This window comes from Orycteropus afer, unplaced genomic scaffold (genome assembly GCF_000298275.1).
Source record: "Orycteropus afer afer isolate SDZICR_OR568_19922 unplaced genomic scaffold, OryAfe1.0 scaffold00068, whole genome shotgun sequence".
Taxonomy (NCBI): domain Eukaryota; kingdom Metazoa; phylum Chordata; class Mammalia; order Tubulidentata; family Orycteropodidae; genus Orycteropus; species Orycteropus afer.
The window spans coordinates 12,449,046-12,472,938 of record NW_006921655.1 but is presented as its reverse complement, the minus strand read 5'-3'; the positions used below and the strand labels follow the sequence as shown (position 1 = coordinate 12,472,938).

General features: G+C 40.4%; 1 protein-coding gene across 1 annotated transcript in view; it reads left to right on the top strand.

Annotated features, from left to right (window-relative positions):
- Positions 1-5,468: 5,468 nt before the first annotated feature.
- Positions 5,469-23,893, top strand: part of SLC12A6 (solute carrier family 12 member 6) — a 140,233-nt gene continuing 121,808 nt past the window's right edge. The window contains exon 1 of the mRNA XM_007940493.1: positions 5,469-5,739. Within this exon, the coding sequence (XP_007938684.1) occupies positions 5,469-5,739 (271 nt within the window). The remainder of the gene's footprint in view (positions 5,740-23,893) is intronic.

Here is a 23,893-nt window from a genome sequence, read left to right as displayed (position 1 = left end):
TCCTAAAACCCTTGTTTTTTCAAGCATTGGAAACCTAGTGCCCCTGAAATAGCTGTTCATCTGGCGATAAAGGCAAGATTCTATTCGCTGGTATCCCACCCAATCCATCCCCACCCCCTCTCAGGCCTAACAGTGCCTGGCACACAGTGTGCACACTCCACGTGTTTTAGAACGCTTACAAGGTTGCAACTTGTAGCCCCAGGCCAAGTTCTGCACTAGCACGCCCCCTCTTGGTCAGTTGAAGACAAGGGTAATAATGGACTACATTTCCTAGCATGCCTTGAAATAGACTTCCGGCTTTACAGAAAGGAAATTGATAATCACGTGAGGAGGTCGGGCAGACGGAGTTGCCGAGGCGACTGCAGAGGTGGTTGGCTTATCTAGCAAAAGCGTGGTAATGTTTCTCCAGTATTATCTTAACGAGGAGGGAGACCGAGTCTATACACTGAAGGTAAGGAAAGGAAGCAGGTATAAAGGTGTATAGTGAGAATGTACATGTACGTGGAAGGAACTGTTTGAGACTCGCCACCGACTTGCCTAGCCAAATGAGGGAAACCAGAAGGGCCAGACCGGAGGCGTGGTGGAAACTCTAGCGTGCGACTTCTGATGTGACTTGCTGCGTCTCGGAATCTCATTGTGTCTTTTTCGCGTTGTCCCTACCCTATCCCAGCCTTCATCTTCTTCTGGCGCCAGTCATTTGAGTTTTTCCACCACTTTTATACTGACATTGTGTTCTCTCTTTCCTAATCGAGCAGAAGCTTGACCCTATGGGACAGCAGACATGTTCAGCCCATCCTGCACGGTTCTCCCCAGACGACAAATACTCTCGACACCGAATCACCATCAAGAAACGCTTCAAGGTGCTCCTGACCCAGCAACGGCGCCCTGTCCTCTGAGGGTCTTTGGTATATCATCTCTTCTGCCATCTGCTACTCCTCCAAGATTTTCCGTAACCAAGCTCAGCACTCCGTGAGCCTTGAAGCCCTTTTTGCTCTTTGGGAATCCAGCCTTTGCTTATGCTTGTGTGAGGGAATCATAGTTACCATCTCCTTTAAAGGGAAGAAGTTTGAATCTTCGTGTTGTGAATCAGTCTCAGGTTATTAAAGACAACATGACTTGAAAGACGTTTTATTTTGTGTGTTGTGGTAGCAAATAGTTAATTTAAAACTAAAAAGAAAAAAACACGAGGTAGATGAGGGAAGGATGCCCCAGAGAGCTGCAACAAAATCGTTTGGAAGAAAAACTTCACTTGTTGCTGTAGCAGCAATAATAATGTGCTGTTACTGATGGGAGAGTGCTGGGGAAGGGAAGAAAGGTTGAGAAAAAGTTTTGCACAACTGTCAACATGCACTGAAAAATACCCCTGTTGTCACTTTAATAATTTCTTGCTCCTTGAAAAGACATTTTGACTCAAAATGGAAGACTTGCTTGAAAAAGTACTAGCAGTAACTGTAGAGAGAACACTACTGAATTTGAAGTCAGTAGACCAGGGTACTTTAAGAAAATCACATCACCTCATTGGCCCCAATTTTCTCATATCTAAATTCTTTTCCAACTCAAATTCAGTGGATCTTCTTAATTTATTTACAGTGTTTGTCCAACTTTTACAAATATAGGTGTTTTTTTACATATTTATTTTTCCCCTGGAAATATTCCCAGGCTTTTAGTTCTCTTCATTAAGGAACTGTCATTTTACAGGACATCTAACTTTGTATTCACAGAGTGCTGGTGGCACAGGGATTAAAGGGTTCAGCTACAAACCCATCAGCCACTCTGAATGAGAAAGATGAGGCAGTATGCTTTTATAAAGATATACAGCCTTGGCAGGGGGCAGTTCTCTATTCTATAGGGTCACTAGGTTGGAATCTACTCAGTGATAGTGGGTAACTTCGTATTCTCTGTGGCAGCTACTAGGTGGAATTCTACCTGGATTTTAATTTAGAAGATTGTCAGGAGATTCAAGTAGGGAATTTTGTTCTTTTTCAAGTTACTGTTGGAGGTTAATTAATAATAAAATGGGAGAAATTTCATAGGACTTAAGCTTCTATCATTGGCAACCACAAATGCTTTTGACTCCAGCTAGTTCATTTTAGGATGGTGAGGTGAAATACCGTATACAGGCATTTAAGAAATGCTAACTTGCTGCTTCCTATCCTTGTCAAAATCAAAACCCAAACCCACTGCTATCAAGTCGATTCAAACTCATTGTGACCCCCCACTGGGTCTTTCTCCTGTGGAGCAGCTAGTAGGTTCCTTGTCAGGGTAACCCATTATTTCCCAGTCTTCTCACTTAAAGTTTTTGACATTGGATTTGAATGTTGTTCAGTGCCACTGATTTAAAAATTGCTTTGTGGAGAATGTAGTGTTCTAATTCTGCAGTCTTCTTTTTCCACTAAATCAAAATTCTAGATTCCAGAAGCAGATGTAACTTAGTGCACATGTGGCTTATAACAACTGGTCCTAAAAAGCAGTAGATACAGTTTTTTTGAATGCTGCTGTTTGACCACCTCTACAGAAAAGTTCAGGACTGTTCAGAAAAATATCTCTAGACTTGGGTCATAGTCAACAGAAGACACATGATTTTCAATCAGTTACTTAGAAGAATGGTGAAATTAGATACTTGTTTTCTGTCGCAATTTTTATTTCTTGGCCTATTCACTTGCATTCTTCTTAACATTGGATCCTAGGGATTTTAGAATTACCTATACTAAGAAATGTAAAAAAGTCTGCATATGACTAAGAAAAGATCTGGTATTGAACTTTCTTAACCATCTAAGTCAGTAAATGAATACTGTCACCATTTTTATTTATTTTTTCAATGTTAGCTGCAGTCCTATTTTTGTTTTACAAAGGTGGGGGGATAGCATTGTTTCCATGCCACCTGCTGTGTAGACTGAAATGAAGAAACTTTGGCCTGAAAATATCCCTAATCTAAATAAATAAATGAGAAAAGGCAAACTTGACATATATATGTATTGAGGACTTTTACTTAAGAGCTCCCTTGGTTATTAACATCTTCAGGAACATGACATTTATAGAGCTTGATTAGTACTGAGAGATGAGGGAAGCAATATAATTAAATGCAAATACGCTAGAAGAAAGCAAAAATTGAGTGTTGAAAAAATCCAGCATTTCTTTATAAATCCAGCTCCTCTAGTAAGAAAGCTGTGAACTTGAAAAAAGAATTATAAACTTTATAAAGGATTAAGCTTGAGGTGGTTCACATTTTAAACAATTTATTTCTGATTTTGTTAATTGGATCTTTTTTAACTGGAATTTGGACTTTGTGTGCCACTTGATAAAAGGAATGTATTTACTTGGTCAGGCCTTAAATAAACTCTGATCCATCACTAAGGATGCTGCCTAAAAGTTCCAATTAATGTGGAGCAAGGACCCAAGAAAAGCCAAGATAGTTTATGGGCCCAAACTGATTTCTTGCTCAAAACTATAGCAAATAACTTTCAAACAAAACATAGACGAGTCAACACTTAATGGACACCTTGATTTATGCATTAAATAAACACTAAAAAATATTCTCATGTCAATAAATGTAGTAGTGTCTTCCCCAGTAAAATTCTTTGCCAGATGTGCTCTTTAATGGAAATTCAAGTGTGACTAGAAAGTGGACACATCATTTTTAAAAAGAACAGGAAAAAGTAAAAATGTACAAAGTGTGTATGAATGTGAGGATATACTTTAGACCACTACATGAAATTCCAATGAGGGTCAGATTTTAGGTATATGGAATTGGGTGTATGGAATTTTAAAAGAAATGAATTTTAGAGACGCTCTTAAAGAGACATGGCCTTTGAGGTTCTGAGTATAGGGGTATTCACTGCTCTCTAAGACACCTTGCGTGAGTTTCTGCAAGACAGAGGAACCAAGAACGAAAAACGAATTGTTTTTTCCTGCTCCACGCAGCTCCGGACTACAATTCCCGCCGTCCCCCGGGCCGCTCTCTGCTTTGTACCCCCCACGCCCCCATCCTTCCTGCCCTCCGGTACAGTTGCGGTCCCATGCGAGCGCATGCGCATAGCCCTCCGTCACCTCGCGCGCTGCAGAGGCTGGGCGGGGCTCCAGGCACCGCGCGGAACGGTGCCGCCCTTTGGCCGCTCCCCCAAGCGTTTCTTCGGACTGTTAACCTCGAATGAAGAACGAGTTGGGAGGGGCTGCGGCGGCGCGGGCAAAGCCCGCCGGGCCCGGGGCTGGGGGCGGTGAGGTCACGTAACGGCTGCTCGGACGTGTAGTCGAGGAGGGGATACCCTCCTCAGCGTCCACAGCCTTCCTGCGTGCGTCGCAGTCTGCGAACAGTTACTGGCTAGTAAACAACAGCTGCGCGCGCACCCGCATCAGCTGGCGCCCGGATCCCACACCTGCGACCTATCTCCTCTGTCCCCGCCGCCGCCTCTTCTCAGCCAGGGGCTGCCTTCGTGGCCGTCTCCTCTTCTGCTAGGACTCGAAGGAAGAACGGCGAGGGGCAGACCTGCACCGGGGCCCTGGTAGGGAAGAAAGCGTCTTCTGGCAAAAAGGGGTCGCCCTTCCTGTCACACGCAGGAGAAACCCAGTGAGCAGACCGTGGGTTCAGTGGACTAGCAACGACCTGCCACGACCCCGAGCTGCAATTCGAGGTGTCTTGATCCGCTAACCTTTTCCACCCAGAACTCAGGGACCAGGAGAGCGGGCAGGCCACCCCCACAGACCTCTAAGCGGCAGGAATTCGCTCTGCCCCTGCACCCTCCTCTGCTCACCATCTTCTCATTCTTTTCCATCTAGTAGTGTGGGATATTTTTCCCGTTATGCATGCGCACCTTTCCCACCAGACCCAAGAGGATTGTCGGCCTCAAAAACATCGGGTGGCTCTGCACACACCTCCTCCTAGCCAGACCTGTGAGATATTTACCTGATACACAACAGGTGGCTGGTGTACACCTTTGAGCAATCTAATCTATGCTATATTCGCTTGCACACACTTCGCCCAGCTAGAATCGTGAGACGCTAGCCAGATAAAGGACTAACTACCTCGGCCGGAACCTGGGGGTTTGGGGTGGGGAGGCTTCACCTGCTGCTCTGAGACCATGGCACTGAGCCCTCAGCCCTGGACTAGGGCAGATAGCTAGGTTGCTCTTCATTTTATAGGAGCAAAGTTACCCGAGATTGGAATAGTTTTGTACTTTTTTTTTGTTTTGTTTTCCTTAAAGCAGTTTATTTTTTGCCAGCTATTAGTGGGGTACTTTCTAGGATGTTTTGTTTGAATTCTCAGTAGAAGGGATCTTGTTTGGAGTTTTTGTGTGGTGTGAATCAAGGTCGTTAAGGTTTATATATATATATATATATATATATACACACACATATATAAATCATCTTTTCCGTTTTTGCAATCAGAATTAGCTAGCATAGGAGAAAGGATTTGGGGGGATTTTCTTCTTTGTCCTTAAAAAGGGGGGGAAAAAAGCAGAAGAAGAAGAAAAATGCATCCTCCAGAAACCACCACCAAGATGGCTTCAGTTCGGTTCATGGTGACACCAACAAAGATTGATGACATTCCTGGTTTGTCAGACACCAGCCCAGACCTCAGCTCTCGATCTAGTTCCCGAGTAAGATTTAGCTCACGGGAAAGTGTGCCTGAAACAAGCCGAAGTGAGCCTATGAGTGAGATGTCAGGGGCTACCACTTCATTAGCAACTGTTGCCTTGGATCCAGCCAGTGACCGGACTTCCAACCCCCAGGATGTTACTGAGGGTAAGTAGAAATAGATGACGAGATACTTTTAACAACTGGCCCAGTTATCCAGGATAATCATCTTCCCATTACACAATAATCTGACTTCAAGGCACTTCTTTATGAGATGCTTTAGGAACCCTTTGGAATAATAGTAGCATAGTGAGTCTCTGCAGTAGTGGGAAGGTGGATGGTAAGAAGGAAAGTAGATATATATTGTAGTTCCTCATTTTTGTCTCTTTAGAATTGAAATGGTTATTTTGGTTAAGGGTATATATCAAAGAATGTAATTGTTTTCAGCATACAGAACACTAAATTATAAATCTAATTGGTTGGACATATGCTCTCTAACAAAGTTTGAGACTTCAACTATATCAGTCTGCTTTTAAGCTTAGTTAAGAGGAGTAGTTATGAGCAGATGTTAATGGCCTTCCTCCAAAGATTTGAGATATTGTATCCTCACAAAATTTTTAGTTAATTTATGTTTTTGGGAACTAAGCTTACTCAAGGTGATGCTACATAGGCCTAGATGTGCTATCATTTTGAATGAGGTTCTAAAGAGATTGTTTGGGCCTGATGCCCACTTAATTTCTGTTTTTTGGACTTTAGATGGTATGTACTGAGTACTGAGTCTTTGTTGTCATGAAGTCACACATAAGTCACTTCTGACCTATATTGACCACTAGAAACCCTTTGATTCCTAAACCAGTTTTTCAGCTGACTTGGAATTTTTCACTTGATTTTTTGGGAAAGATGATGGAAGAGAGGGATGACATAAAATAGATCATTTTTTGGACTTAAAGTAGAAAAGATTGAGAACTCCTATACTGTTCTATATATTTAGTTTTATGCTGTCTTCTAACTAACATAGATCTTTCTTGTGATGAAAATTTTCCTTAAAGACTCTTAAAATGATACTCTATGTACGTTTGAAAACTTTAGCCTCAGCCAGTCACTTGTGAAAGTGAGATTCAGTTACCATTTTCCGGTGTCAGGAAATACTGTTCCTCCTAACAAAGGGTGCAGGAAACTAGAATGATTTTAGTTCCTTAATTTTGTTTGTGTTTTTTTAATGTCTGGGGACAAACTGGAGTTGGTAAAATTTTGTTCTACAATCCATTCATCTTTGATCATTTCATCTTTTATGGGGATATTGCAGGTTGGTTCCTGATACTACAGCTTGGTTCCTGGATTCAACTAATTCCAAGTTCTTGACAAACTTTATACCATGTTGTGGCACAACTACAACATGGAATCAAAAATAAATTCTCATTTCCTCATCCTCCAAATTAATTCTAGGTGGTAGTTTTTATCCATCATACTCTATTTAGGTTGTAAAAAATACTAGCTAAAGTCAATAACAGTGTTAATTTTTTTATGCTATAGTTATCATTAGATAATGTATAGCTGATTGTTGGTTAGACTTGTGACTTGTATTATACTGAATTGTATGTTTATTATCCTTTAAAAAGTAGACTTATTTCAGTAATGTTTTACCCTTGCAGAACAGGATCCTTGTCCAGGCTGCTGTTATCTTACTTTAAGCACCAACGGAAGGAAGGTTGGGCAATCTACTTCCTTAATGATACTGCCTCGGAGACCCAAGGAGGGGTCGCTATGAGTCGGGTCCAACTTGAGGGCACATAACAACAACAACAATAACAACACAGTCCTAGAGTGCTTACAGACTTACACTTAGGAGTTTGGTGGCATAGTACCTAACACAGTTGACTGCTAACCAGAAGGCTGGCGGTTCAAACCCACCAACCACTCCTCGGAAGGAAGATTGGGGAGTCTACTTCTGTAGAGATACCACCTCGGAAACCCAGGGGTAGCTATGAGTTGGAACTGACTCTACGGCAGTGAGTTTGGTTTGGTTAATTTTATAGGGGTAAAACTAGAGTCATGTTTAGATAAAGACTATGTTGTTTAGGTGCGTGCAGAGGTAAAACTTGACTCTAACAAATTCCTAACAATGTTTAAATACTCTTTGGTACAAAAATGAATGGGAAATTAGCAGTCCAGCCATTAGATTGCAGTTCTTCCTATTTACAGAAACTACTTTCTTACTTTCCCAATGAACTATTATTACTGTTTTTCAATTCTTACGATGACTATTACGCTGTGATATAGTTTCCCCACTATTAGAACTTCTTGTTGTTGTTGTTATGTGCCATCAAATTGGACCCGACTCATAGCGATCCCTCCTTGGGTTTCCGAGGCAGTATCTCTACGGAAGTAGATTGCCCAACCTTCCTTCCAAGGAATGGCAGGTGGGTTTGAACCTCCAGCCTTCTGGTTAGCAGTCAAATGCCTTAGGCACTATGCTACCAGAGCTCCTTTAGAACTCTGTAATAATTATATTTATGACAATTTTCATGTCACAATATGTGGTTGGATGCTCTTGTTTGGCCTAGATGTAGATCTTCGAATGGTAGTGCTTTCAAGAAAATCAAGGACATAATGTTAATTACATCTTTTTTAGAGACTAGATTTAGTGCAGGACACCAATCACATCTCTACATTTGACTCTCTCCTTAAGCTCATAGAGTATTTCAGAATTGTATTTGCTATTTTAATATTTACAAGTCTGGATTTTTTGGCTTGAACTTTTTCACATCCTTCTGTAGTTGTACCATCAGTATGATTCTCCTTTCCCCACAGTTCCCATGCCTTCCTCATTTCTTCCTGTAGAGAAATTTCCCATTTGAAGTGTGTATTGTCATATGCCTTTTACTCACATTACATTGCACAAGCAAGGGGAGGGGGAGTGTAACAGGAAATTTTTTCTACTATTGACCTTCCAAGTAGGTGTTTATCTTTCCACTCTCAAAGTATTTATTGTTTTTCTTTCATTTTGTCAAAGTTCAATGAGAATTTAGGAGACTATCCAAATGGTAAATAAAATAAAGAATTTTAACATTGTACTTGTTCATGCATGAAGAATGCCTTAAAGTATATATAAGGAATTGCTGAAAATGGGTATCTTTGGGGAGTGGGTTATAAAAATACCATGAAGAGTGGGGAGTTTTCCTTTACCTAAAAATTCAAAGAACATATGTACAGTTTTTTATAGTGAGAGTGTGTCACTTTTATAGTAAGGGTTTCTTTTTTTTTAAAAAAAGGCATAACATGTTAGAATTGAAAGGAATCTCAAATAATGTAGAATCTAGATTCTGGTTGAATCCCATTTTAATAAAGGCTTATATAGATGGTAGTTTGTAGATCACATTGTTGTTGTTGTTATATGCTGTTGAGTCAACCCCAACTCTAGTGACCCCTCCTTGGGTTGCCGAGGCAGGATCACCACGGAAGTAGATTGCTCAATCTTCTTTCCGAGGAGTGGCTGGTGGGTTTGAACCGCCAGCCTTCTGGTTAGCAGTCAAGTGCCTTAGCACTATGCTACCAGAGTTCCTTGTAGATCACATAGTTAGTAGCAGGCTTACACTTCAGTCTTGGCTTTGCTACTAACTATACATAGTTAGTAGCAAAGCCAAGACTGAAGTGTAAGCCTGCTAACTCTATCTAGTGCCCTTTCCATTATATCATTTTGCCTTTGTTACAATCGACATTTTTTACATTAATAAATGTTAACCCCAACCATTGCTGTCCAATTGATTCAGACTCATAGCAACACTATAGGACAGAGTAGAACTACCCTGTAGGGTTTCCTACTCTTTATAGGAGTAGATCACCATGTCTTTTCTCCTGTGGAGCAGCTGCTGACTTTTTGGTTAGCAGCTTAGCATTTAACCACTGTGCTATTTAAGGGTTCCTTAAATTGTAATCATTTGGTTATCTAAGTTTGTATTATTAAAATGGTAATACATAAAGGAGCAGGGAATATGTCTTGTACAGGTTTTAATACATTTCTACTATTGACAATCAACAAATAACTCCATGTATGTGTGAGGCATTATGATAGAAACTGTAGGTTCTGCCATTCAGAGCTCATGGTATAGTGGTGAAAAGGACAAGTACACTGTCCCTTTCTTCACCAAACATTTATTGAATTCTTGTTATGGATCAGGCCCTGAACTGAATGTTAAGGATACAGAACTGAGGGGGAAAAAATCCCATATCTGTTCTCAGGAAATTTGTGATCAAATAGAGAAAGCAAACATTTCCATGTAAATTTTTATGCCATATAATATATGCAACAATAGAAATACGCAAAAATACAGGAAAGGAATATGATAAACTGAGGTAAAGTAGAGAACTTGATGAGGTAAATTGGCAGTGAAAAGTATAGAAGGATTAAAGACTGGGTAGACAGTTGAATGTTGGAGTTAACAGTTTCAGAGGTGGGACAAACATGATTCTAGTGTGCAACCGTGAGAGTGGGTTTCTGAAATGAAATCTCCTGAATCAAGGAGATTTGAGTGTCCCAACACTGAGACTGACTGTTAGCAAGTTTTTATTGAGAAGTATTAGAGGAGCTCTGGTGGCATAGTGCCTAAGGTACTTGACTGCTAACCAGAAGTTTGGTGGTTCAAACCCACCAGCCACTCCTCAGAAGGAAGGTTGGGCAATCTACTTCCGTAGTGATACTGCCTCAGAAACCCAAGGAGGAGTTGCTATGAGTCAAATCCAACTCAGTAGCGCATAACAACAACAATTAGGTAAAAGAGATCCAAAAATAATTTAGCCCTTTAAGGAGTCACCTCCTCTATGAAACATTAATGATTCAAACCCATACCCAGGTAGAATAGATCACTTCTTTATATCCTCATATACGGGGCTTATATGGACTATTGAAAGAGCTCTTGTGGTGCAGTGCCTAAGACATTTGACTGCTAAACAGAGGGTTGGCAGTTCAAACCCATCAGCTGTTCCATGGAAGCAAGATGGGGCAGTCTACTTCTGTAAAGATTTACTACCTCAGAAACCCAGTGGGGATCACTATGAGTCAGAATTGACTCAATGGCAATGGTTAGGTTTTCATATGGACTAGGAGCTCTGGTAGCATAGTGCCTAAGGCACTTGACTGCTAACCAGGAGGCTGGCAGTTTTCAAACCCACCAGCCACTCCTCGGAAGTAATGTTGGGCAGTCCTACTTCTGTAGTGATACTGCCTCGGAAACCCAAGGAGGGGTCGCTATGAGTCAGGGCTGACTCGACGGCACATAACAACAACAACATTATTACTATAACACCTATATCACTTTATTTTGTTATTTTTATTTATATATTATCTTTATCAATTCGCCCCTAAGGTACTTGAGGACAGAGTCACAAAATTATTTGTCTTTGTGTTTTCAGTGCCGAATATAATGTGTGGTGCCCCAACATAACTATTGTTGTTGCTAGGTTCTGTCAGGTTGATGTTGACTTATAGCAACCCTATATGACAGAGTAAAAGTGCCCCTAGGTTGTAATCTTTGTGGCAACAGATCACCATGTCTTTCTCCTACAGAACCACTGGGTAGCTTTGAGCTGACAGTCTTGGTTAGCAGTGAAGCACTTAACTGTTGTGTCACCAGGGCTCCTTCCCAGATAATTAATGCTCAACAAATGTATATGGAGTTTGGTGCAGTGCCTAAGGCATTTGACTGCTAGCCAGAAGGTTGGTGGTTCAAAACCACCAGCCACTCTGTGGAAGGAAGACCAGACAATCTACTTCCATAAAGATTTACTGCCTCGGAAACCCGAGGGGGGTTGCTATGAGTTGGAATTGACTCAGTGGCAGTGGGTTTGGTTTTCTTGGTTTATCCTCAAAAAATAAAAGGACACTGGGTGAGGCAAATGGTTAAGTGCTCGGCTACTATCTGAAAGGTTGGCTAGCAGTTCATATTAGGGCTTGGAACCAGTTCATTCTGATTTTACTCCCTGCTGAGAATTTACATTTTCACCCCAGAAATACTGAATTAGAATCCACATTTTAACAATGTGTATATAAGATTCACTTTGGGGTCTATAAGAATCACCAGGGGATCTTGTTAAAATGTAGATTCAGATTCAGTGTATCTAGAATGGAAATGCAAATTTTCAGCAGGGCATAGAACCAGAATGAACTGGTTCAAATCCATCCAGGGCACCTCAGAAGAAAGGTCTGGCAATCTACTTCTGAAAGATCACAGCCCTTGAAAACCCCTGGAGGGCAATTCTACTCGGAAACACATGGGGTCATATGAGTCAGAATCAACTTGATGGCAACTAATTTGATTTTTATTTTATAAGAAAAATGTAGACAAGAATTAAAAGCACTGTAATAAAGAAGAGACAAGGTTGTAGTCACTTCTTGGCCACAGCCAGCTACCCAGAGGACCTGTGGGCTCAGGACTGTAGTCGAAGGGGACATCAATTGGCATAACACACCACACAAAACATTGTTCCACATCGTACTTTGGTGAGTAGCAACTGGGATCTTAAAAGCTTGCAAGTGGCCATCTAGATGCAACGATGGGTCTCTCCTCATCCAGAGCAAAGAAGAATGAAGAAAACCAAAGATTAATGGTGTACCGAGGGACTGGTACATCATGCGATCCTCAGCCTATGTGACTGTGAGACCAGAAGAACTATATGGTGCCCAGCTACCACTGTCAACCTCTCGGAGGGGGATCTGTATAGGAGATCTTGGACAGAGTGGGAGAACAATGTGGAACAAAACTCAAAATCATTTGGGAAAAAAAAAGGGGGGGACCAGGTTTGCTGGTCTGATAGAGCCTGATGGAACCGCTGAGACTATAGCCCCTAGCTGCCCTTCAGGTCTGGAATTGAACCCACTCCTGTGGCTTCCAGCCAAACAAAAGACAAGCATATATGAGCTGAACATTTACCTGAGGTAGATACACTCCTTGGAGAGAACAATTATGGGAGAATAGAAGGGCTGTGTATGCACAGGGAGACAGTGCGGGGGCAGGAGTCCATGGAGGGAAGGACACAGGGAAGAGGTAACTAAGAGGAGGAAGTGGGAGGGGAGCTGTTGCATTGTGGTAAATTGTAGTCAATGTCATGAGACAAAGTATGTGAACTGCTGTATGGAAAGTGAATTTGCTCTGTAAACTTTTCCCAAAATCACAATTAAAAAAAAAAAATTGTAATAAGGGATAATTAAAGGTATGTGGTAGAATGATGATGCTTCATTCTGGCTGCATGTTAGAATGATCTGGAAAGCTTTATTTAAAACACACACACTCCCCCCCCCCGGCCCCATCCCCTAGAGAATCCCCTAGAGTTAATTTTGCCAGTATGTTTTAAAAGCTCTTCAACTAATTCTAATATGAAGCCATAGTTGAGATCCGCTGCTCAGGAGTATTGCAAGGTAAAAACTTCCCCACCTGAGCTAGGCTTTGAAGGCATAACACAAGTTCACCAAGTGGATAAGGCAGAGTAGGCATGTCCTGAAATGTCAGTAGGTCTTATAAAATATGTATTTACACTTGGAGCCATTAAATTACACATGGAAATTTAGCCTACACCTGCTAATCAACTAATTCTATAATGTTTTAATGGTAGGTCTCGTTTCTTCACATACTAGGGTGAAATCAGAATAATGACTAAGAAACTTTGGAAAGCTATCTATTTTGCTTTTTATAAGGATACATTTAAAAATACTAAACCCTTATTTTATACTTTTCAAAGAAACTTCTCATTTCTTGTCTTAAACAAAAATAAGTGAGTTACCAAAAATCATAAAAAAGACCAGGCTTACTGGTCTGATAGAGACTGGTAAAATCCCTAAGACTATGGCCTCTAGCTCTGGTAGTGTAGTGCCTAAGGCACTTGACTGCTAACCAGAAGGCTGGTGGTTCAAACCCACCAGCCACTCCTCGGAAGGCAGATTAGGCAATCTACTTCCATAGTGATACCGCCTTTGAAACCCAAGGAGGAGTCACTATATGATGGGGTCTGACTCAAGGGCACATAACAACAACAACAACATGGCCTCTAGTCATACTTTGGGCTTGGAATTGAACTCAGTCTGGTGGCTACCAGCCAAACAATAGACAGGCATATAAAGTGAACATTTACACTAGGTAGGGGGTACTCCTTAGAACAGTCAATAGTGGGAGATCTGGGAGATCAGAAGGGCCCTAGCATAGGGAGATAGCTCAGAGGACAGGAATGTATTGGAAAGAAGGACACAGGAAAAAGGTAACCACAGGAAGGAAGTGGGAAGAGAGCTGTTGCATTATGGGGAGTGCAGTCACTGTCATGAAACAAAATGTATGAATGGCTGTATGAAAAATGAATTTGCTTTGCAAACTTTCACTCAAATCACAAGTAAATATATATATTTATGTATATATATATATATACACACACACACACTCCTTTATATCACAAAAAACAATCAGATCCAGAATATGAGAATATTATTGAATAATTATATTCTGGTAGCATAGTGGCTAAGGCGCCTGACTGCCAACCAGAAGGCTGGCAGTTCAAACCCACCAGCCACTCCTCAGAAGGAAGATGGGGCAATCTACTTCCGTAGTGATACTGCCTCGGAAACCCAAGGAGGGGTCGCTATGAGTTGGGTCCGACTCGATGGCACATAACAACAACAACAACAATTATATTCTTCAGAAAATAAATGGCGTGGTAGAAGAGGGCTGGGTTGGGAGCTCTGGTAGCATAGTGCCTTAAGGCACTTGACTGCTAACCAGAAGGCTGGTGGTTCAAAACCATCAGCCACTCCTCGGGAGGAAGGTTGGGCAATCTACTTCTGTAGTAATACTGCCTTGGAAACCCAAGGAGGGGTCGCTATGAGTCGGGTCCTACTCGACAGCAAACAACAACAACAGAAGAGGGGTGAGATAGGAAGGAGGGGAAAGCTATTACAGATAAAAAGAGGCATGTCAACCATATGAAGCATGTGGACTTTGGATGAAGATTTGCACAAAACAACTGTAAAAGGACACTTTTGAGATAATTGGGGGAATTTGAACATATACTTGGTATTAAATGGTATTAAGGAATTATTGTTAATTTTCTTAGATGTGTTTTTGACATTGTGGTTAGGTAAAGAAAATGTAGAAGTTCTTATCTGTAGAGATACTTACTGAAGTTTTTACAGGTGAACTGAAATGTTTCTTTTAAAATACTCTAGTCCTCCCTACTCTGCCCCTCACCCCCCAAAAAGGATAAATTATAGAAGAAAAGAAACCAAACTCACTGCCATCTATCCCGACTCATAGCAACCCCTCCTTGGGTTTCCAAGGCAGTATCTGTATGGAGGTAGGTTGCCTGATGTTCCTTCTGAGGCGTGGCTTGTGGGTTTGAACTGCCAGCCTTCTGGTTAGCAGTCAGATGTCTTAGGCAGTACTCCACCAAAGCTCTCATAAATTGGAGAGAGGTAGACAAAACAAGATTGGCAAATTTTGACAACTTATAGAGTAAAAGGTATGTGAAGATTCATTTTACTGTTCTGTTGACTTTTATGTGCATTTGAAATTGTCTGTAAAAGATTTTTTTTTTTTAAGTTGAATTGCAATTTAGAATGGTGCTATAATAGAACGGGCTTTTTTTTTTTTCAGTCTGTCATATTCAAATGAATAAATACGAGTGATTAATATAGTGATTGCTGCTAACTTCTTATCTTTCATCTTTGGTTGTCTCTTCTGTCTCCTCACTAATTGATTCTACCACAAGCCCACATTATTTTTTTTCCTCTCAGTGCCATCTTTCTTGATCCCAGATTCTCATAAACTTGGCTTTGATACTGTCTTTACTGGAATAAACCAAACTCAAACTCATAGCCATCAAGTCAATTCTAATTCATAGAGACCCCCATCAGGTTTCCAAGGTTGTAAATCTTTACCATAGCAGACTGCCTCATCTTTCTTCAGCAGAGCAGCTGGTTGGTTCGAACCGTCAACCTTTTGGTTAGCAGACAAATGCCTTAACCACTACACCAGCAAAGGTCCTTTTACTGAAAAGGAAGGAAGCAGATGAAGGAGGAATATACTACTGGGGACCTGGAGCCTATGAAAAGTCATGTTTTCCTGTTTTAAGGGGATTAGAATAAGGGGAATGTTTCTGATGCTGATATATAAGGCAGCTTATAATGATTCTGGGAGCTCTGGTAGCATAGTGCCTAAGGCATTTGACTGCTAACCAGGAGGCTGGCGGTTCAAAACCCCCCCCAGCCACTCCTCGGAAGGAAGGTAGGGCAATCTACTTCCATAGTGATACTGCCTCGGAAACCCAAGGAGGGTTCACTATGAGTCGGGTCCAACTCGATGGCACATAACAACAACAAATGATACTATGCTATAAGCTTTTGGATCATGGCTGCCTCTCCTTTTGCTTCCTCTGCCTAATAAATGTTTCTGGACTAGCGGGGCCTTTGTGTAAATTCTAAAAAAGACGTCCGTTCCTTTATACCATTGGCCATTATGGAGGAGCACAGACTGGGGTAAGCCTGATGCCCTTGTGTACATTCTGCACAGCCATACCTGTTGGGCCTGTTAGCTCAGAATAATGCAAATAGGTGTTTAAGTTCAGGATGATGTGTGTTTCTTAGCAGTAGGTACCAACATTTGGATACTTAGATTGTGGAAACCATGAGAGCATTTTGTGTTGTGAATTTTCAGAACAAGTGTTATTATAGTGAAATAATAAATATAAACTTTATAAGTAAATGGAAAAACTCCGATACTCTCTTTTAAAATACTGTAATTCCTGTTTTTGTGTATTCTATGGATTTCACAATTATTTTTGTAGGTATAAGCACACAATTGCAGAATATACAACATACATACTCAGCACCTTGTCTTAAATTCAGAAGTTCAGTAGTCGATTAATAAAAAATAATATTGCCATATTTCCTCAATTCTGAGATGTATACCATTCTTTTGTATTTCAACATTTCTGATACTCAGGTGCATCTTACATTTTTTAAAAAATAATATTTAATGTGTTTTCAGTGAAAGTTTACATAGTAAATTAGGTTCCATTGGACAATTTCTAATTAATTTGTTAGTGACATTAGTTACGTTTTTCACAGTGAGTCAACATTCTCTTTCATTACATTCTGTTTGTTTCATTTCCAGTACCCTAGTTTTCCTGCCTTCTTACCTTCTCATCTTTGTTTTAGAGTAGTTTTTGCCCTTATAGATGTTTTTGTTTGTCTGTCTTTATTAGAGCACAGTACTCAGGGGTAATATCTTTTGTTTTGTATAACAGTCTATTTATTTCACTAAAAATTAGTCTCAGGATAGTTTCAGTTCAAGGCTTAAAGAGTATCTTTGGGCAATAGTCTCAGGGAGTCCTCTGCTCTTCAGTGGTCCAGCAAGTCTGGACTTGTCCTGTCCCTTGTTTATTCTCCCATTCTGTCAGGGTGTATCTTTTGAAGATTTTTAAGCTACTGTTAAATCATTCAGGAGCACTGATGGCATAGTGTCTAAGGCATTTGACTGCTAACCAGAAGGTTGGAGGTTCAAACCCACCAGCCACTCTGCAGAAGAAAAATGTGGCAATTCACTTCTGTAAAGATTTACCACATCAGAAACCTAATGGGGTCGCTGTGAGTCGGAATTGACTCATGGCAGTGTGCGTCGTTTGGTTTGGTTAAATCATTGTTGGAACTTAGAGTTAACAAGATTTCACAGTCAAAGCAATAATTTAATAAATTGCTCAAAGAAGCTGTATAAAACCTGAAAACCGAAAGTTACCTTTGAATATTTTAACTGGAAAAATGCAAGAACTGAAGCTAAAAATTTTTTCAAAACTGAAATTTTTGTAGTTGAAAAGTGGAGAAACAGGAACAAAAGCAGTATTAAGTAAGTTAGAAAATTATAGGTATGTTTTGGTTAATCGTAACTTTAGTTTTCTGGGGTATTTTTAAATTATTGTTCTTTTCAAATTTTCCAATTATCTTAATTCAGTAGTAGGGTGTGGTCCCCAGTTTCTGCATTCAGTTAATCAGAGTCAGCTTCTGATTTGCTTTTTTATGACTTACTGTTGAACATTAGTACATACCTAATAGCTTTGATAAATCCATGCTTAGTATCAATTGATGGGATTAATCTGTTTATAGTCATAACCACTTGGTAAACCAAAACCAAACTCACTGCCGTTGAGCCGGATCCGACTCATAGCGACCCCTCCTTGGGTTTCCAAAGCGGTATCACTGTGGAAGTAGATCACCCCACCTTCCTTCCAAGGAGTGGCTGCTGTATTTTGAACCACCAGCCTTCTGGTTCGCCATCAAATACCTTAGGCACTGTGCCACCAGAGCTCCTAACCACTTGGTAGATAACTTTAATTTTTTATAAAGTACACTTGAATTTCCCCCATTTAACTAGACAAATCTGCTTTTAATATGAGATAAAGATAGTCATTTTTCATATTTCTAGTTTTTAAAAGGCTAAGTAAAATATCTCTGGTATGCAGATGTACATTTTCATTTTGTGGAGCTATGAGATCTAACTTAAATTTACCATTATTCTACTGTGAGAGCATTTGCATTCACCTAGTTAAGCTTTTTCTGCAGCCAGAAAGAGTATCTATTTTCACAGCTGACTAAATTTACGTCCTAAACTGTGTACAAAAGTGTGACTCCATTGATTTAGTTTTTTCTAGTGTAGTAGTGTGCTATATTCCAAATAAAATTTAAGAATTGGTAGGAAATAGAAAATATTATTCTCTATTAGATGAAGGTAGTTCTTTCCTTTCTTGAAAAATCAACAGTTTTGATATATATAATTTTTTTTTTAATGACATTTTCATGGTCCAAAATTCTATTGCTGTTGATTCCAACTCCTAACAACCCTATATGACAGAGTAGAACTGCCCCATAGAATTTCCAAGGCTGTGTTAACCTTTACAGAAGCAGATTGCCACATCTTTCTCCCATGGAGAGGGTGGTAGATTTGAAATGCTGACCTTTTAGTTGGCAGTGCTCAACCACTGTGGCACCAGGGCTCCTTATTTTCACAGAAGTGGGATTTTTCTCATCCAGGAAAAAAGTGAGGTTGATTAAGTAAGTTGCCCAAGGTCATAGAAATAATTGAAGAATTTGAATTTATTGATTTGAACCCAGATATGATCATTCTTTATCAGTGTTAGGAATTGAATTGTGTCCGCGAAAAATAGTTATTGAAAATCTAACCTGTATGCCTGTAGTTGTAATCCCATTGGGAATGAGTTGTCTTTGTTACATTAATGAGACTGGATTAGTATAGCATGTGTCTTAAAATCTCTTTTGAGGTAGATAGAAAAGAGATTGAACAATCAAGCAAAAGAAGCAGAGTTGGGGGAAGAGAGATGCCAAGCCACATGAAAATTGTCTAGGAGAAGAAGCTCAAAAGAGTCATAGCCCTCCTGTAGAGTAGACAGAGAGAGAAAGCCTTCCCCTAAAGCCAGCACCCTGAATTTAGACTTCCAGTTTCTTAACAGGAGCTCTGATGGCATAGTGCCTAAGGCAATTGACTGATAACCAGAAGGATGGCCATTCAAACCCACCAGCCACTCCGAAGGAAGGTTGGACAATCTACTTCCTTAGTGATACCACCTGGGAAACTCAAGGGAGGGGTCGCTATGAGTCAGATCCAACTTGATGGCCGCGAGTGAGTGAGTGTGAGTAAATAAATATCTGTTTGTTAAAGCTACCCATATTTGCTATCTCTGTTAAAGCAGCATTAGATAACTAAGACAGTCATTATTCTTGTCTTTATTACTACACATTCTTGCTATATGAATGTAGTTGGCCATACTGAGTCATTAAGGTGCAATTGTATAGCAAAGTAGAGGAAGCATAAAAGAAATAGAATTTTTAGGTTCTTTGGATATTTTTGCCTGGCATTGGGGCGTGAGAGGAAGTAGTAAAAATGATCATAAAAGTGACGTGTTCTTGGAATAATTTAAGATTCTGTGTTTCTAAAAGGAAATATGTATTTTACTGTCTTTTACACAGATGTTCTTCAATTGCCTATCATAGTGGCAGTATAGTAGTGATGTATTACATGGACAGTTACTGATTTAGATACATTTGTCCATCTGTCCTAAAGTTAATGAATAACTATTTGTATTAGTTACCTCTGTGCTGTTCTAATAGAAAATACCACAAATGGGACAAATGGGATAGCTTTAACAAACAGGAGTTTATTCTCTTACAGTTTGGAGGCTTTAAGTTCGAGTTCAAAGTGCCAGGTTCTATAGGCTGGGTAAAAACCCCACAACCTGCTCCCCACCCATTGAAGCTGGAGGCTTTTCTTCACTCAGCTGCTGGCTGCAGAGGCTGACAAACCCAAGGTGACAAGTAACAAGGCACAGTCCCAATATTACCAAACCACATGGCAGGCCATTAATTCAAGTCCATTAAAAGTCCCAAAATCAGCAGAGCATGGCAGGCTGCTGAACAACAACCCAGCTACATGTAGGGTTCAAACATGCCATAAGCTGGAGACTATTCCCAAGCCTTCTCCTTATATACAGGAAACAGACTACATCCCTAAGGCAGCTACTCAGCTGCTCACTGTCGATTCCACCAAGGAGCTGATTACTAGTCTCATCAAGGGGATGCCCAGCCACTCAACCAGGCCCAGCCAAGCTGACATACAACCTTAACTTGTTGTTGTTGTTGTTGTTATGTGCCGTCGAGTCGGCCCCGACTCATAGCGACCCCTCCTTGGGTTTCCAAGGCAGTATCACTACGGAAGTAGGATTGCCCAACCTTCCTTCTAGCACTATTCATATTTTGACCCAAGTCTCAGTAGATGTATTTTAAAATGGAATTTTGTTGCAGAGGAGGAAAGAAGCATGATTTATAAAACACTGTTCTCTGAGGTGAAAGTTAAATTAATAAAGCAATTTTTGTTTTGGATTGTGTTTTAATTTTCCTTCCCTTATATTTTTGAAAATTGAAAGTACACCCTTAGTTCTGACAGTATGTTGCTTAGTGTCAGTTTTATTTTCTATACACTGCTTGTAATATTGACTAGAAGCCAATTTTTAATCTAGTAAGTAATATGAGTTCTGGTGGCACAGTGGTTAAAGCATTCAGTTCCTAACGAAAAAGATCGACTGCTCAAACCTACCAGCTGCTCTGCAGGAGAAAGATGAGGCAGTCTGTTTCCTTAAAGATCTACAGCCTTGGAAACCCTATTGGACAATTCTATTCTGTCCTGTAGGGTAGCTATGAGTCAGAATCAACTCAGTGTTGTTGTTAAGGGCTATTGAATGGTTTCCAACTCATAGCAACTCTTTGTACAACAGAACAAAACACTGCCCAGCCCTGCGCCATCCTCACAATCCTTGCTATGCTTGAGCCCATCATTGCAGCCACTGAGTCAATTCACCTTGTTGAGGGTCTTCCCCTTTTTCACTGACCCTCTGCTTTATCCAGCATAATATCCTTCTTTAGGGACCAAAGTATGTGAGACAAAATCTAATCATTTTTGCTTCTAATGAGCATTCCAGTTGTACTTCTTCCAAGACAGATATGTTGTTTGTTCTTCTGGCAGTCCATGGTATTTTCAGTATTCTTCAACTCAGTGGCAGCAGGGTGCTTTTGTTGTTGTTGTTGTTGTTGTTCTAACTTCTATTATTTCATAATAGAAGAATGAAACACCATACGTCAGAAATGAAAACCTGAGTTACTGAGTAGGTCATGTTTATAGTTGCCAGTACTACACGTTTGGCAGGTGATTCCCGGGTCCTATCTTACCTAGGGTATAATGACTTTAGGCTGATGAAAGAGATGAGCAGTAATAGGGGGAAAAAGTAACAGTGGGTGCTGAAGACTCTAACTACTCAAATGTTAATGCCACCTTTAATAATTGGGTCAGCAGCCAAAATGACTGAAGCAGCTATCAAATTAGCTAGCCATCAACTAATCCTACTACATTTTTTCCTGTAGTGAAAACTTGAAATTTTAGGTCCCTGAAGAAGTATCTGGGAAAGGTGGTGGTGGTGTTCTCTCAGGGTTCTTACTGGGCTTATACTGTATTTATTGTACTTACTGTTCTTGTTTTACATAGTCTTTTATTATATAATTAATAGAATTATTTTATTTGCTACATAACTTATTCATTATATAAATTAATTGAATACAAAGACTGAGAGCTCCTAAAGGACATGAACAGTGTCTTGTTCATCATTGTATTCCTATTTCCTGGCTGCTTAAAGGGGCAGGGAGGCCACATCTTCTGACCTCCTCTAACTCCACAAGAGGAAGACAGAATCACCATCAATAGCCCAAGGCCTATTCCTGCAAGGCCAGATATGCTGCCTCCCTCTAGCCCTTTCATCAACCCTGACACCAACTGTTTCTCCCGCAGCACCCACCACCTTTCTGCTGGGTTCGATAATTTGCTGCAGTGGCCACACACAACTCACAGATTATGGGGCTCATTAGGGAAACCCCAAGTTCAGGAACAATGCTCAGTCTCTCTCAGCCCACAGTCTCTCTCCCAGCAGTGCATGTCTCTCGGTGTCTCTCTCAGCAATGAATGTCTCTTGTGTCTCTTTCCCAGCAGCGCACGTCTCTCAGGAGCGCGTGTCTCTCAGGAGCGCATTTCTCTTAGGAGCGTGTTTCTCTCAGCAGCACGTCCTCAGCCAGCAGTCAGAGAGATTCCTTCTGCCTCTAGGAAGCCTCCTTTTGAGCCTACCAGTGTGGCCAAACTAACCAATGATAACCTCAGAATTCTAAACACCTGAGAGAGAGCGAACTTCCCGGAACATTGCTTTGTGCCACTCCCAACAAAAATACCCCAGGTGGATAACATTTACAATCAGGAGCTCCTCAGTTGCTCATGGGCAAATTCCACCCAGAAGTTTACAAAGACTTATGGCTAGAAAAGCCATACCAGGTAATTTACTACACCGCACTGGCATATAATTGTTGTTGTTATTATGTGCTGTTGAGTCGGACCTGACTCATAGTGACCCCTCCTTGAGTTTCTGAGGCTGTATCACTACGAAATTAGATTGCCCAACCTTCCTTCCGAGGAGTGGCTGGTAGGTTTGAACAACCAGCCTTCTGGTTAGCAGTCAAACGCCTTAGGCACTATATTTATTAATTACATGCGTTATTCTTTCAGCCTCAGTAAAGCATGAGATTTTCCTTTTTTTTTTTAAATTGTGATTTGGGTGAAAATTTACAGAGCAAATTCATTTTCCATACAGTAGTTCACATACACTTTGTTTCGTGACATTGACCACAATTTACCCCAATGCAACAGCTCCCCTCCCACTTCCTTCTGATAGTCACTCCTTCCCTGTGTCCATCCCTCCATGTGTTCCTGCCCCCTGAGCTGTCTCCCTGTGCATAAGCAAGCATGAAATTTTCTTAATGCTTTAACATTGAAAACTCTTTGCCTTCCTTACCCTACACTATTACAAATTCACTACAAAACAATGCACTTTATGTTGGGAATTGCAGTCAATGTCGTGAAACAAAATGTGTATGACCTGCTGTATGGAAAATGATTTTGCTCTGTAAAGTTTCACCCAAATCACAATGAAAATTAAAAGAAAAAAACAATGTCCTTTACATATTTACTGTCATTCAGTTGTTAGTCCCAAAGTTTATTATATTTTCACCATTGATACCATTTTATAAAAATCCATTTTCATAGAAAATAGCGAGTCTTCACCAAAGTCACTGACACAGTCATTTAATCCTTTCTATGGCTGCTATATAATAAGATATAATTTAGAATTTGTGATCATTTTTATATTTTTAAATTAGTATTTACTGCCCTAGTATACAAGAGGAAAGGTTTATTGAATGTAGTAAATGAGGAAAATGTGTATACATATTCCAGTTGAGAATGACAGTACTTTTTGGCTCCAGCTAAAAGCAGTAACTCTGAATTTAAGTAGTGAACTGTATGTTCTTTTTTTTCTTTTTTTAAAAATTCTTTATTGTAATTTGGGTAAAATTTTACAAAACAGATTGGTTTTACATGTGAGCGTTATTACTACAGAAGTAGACTGCCCAACCTTCCTTCCGAAGAGTGGCTGGTGGGTTTGAACTGCCAGCCTTCTGGTTAGCAGTCAAGTGCCTTAGGCACTGTGTGTGTGTGTGTATTTTTTTTTTTTAGGGAGCTCTGGTAGCGTCCAACCACATATTGTGACATGAAAGTTGTAATAATTATATTTCTAACAAGTTCTAAAGGAGCTCTGGTAGCATAATGCCTAAGGCACTTGACTGCTAACCAGAAGGCTGGCAGTTCAAACCCACCAGCCACTCCTCGGAAGGAAGGTTGGACAATCTACTTCC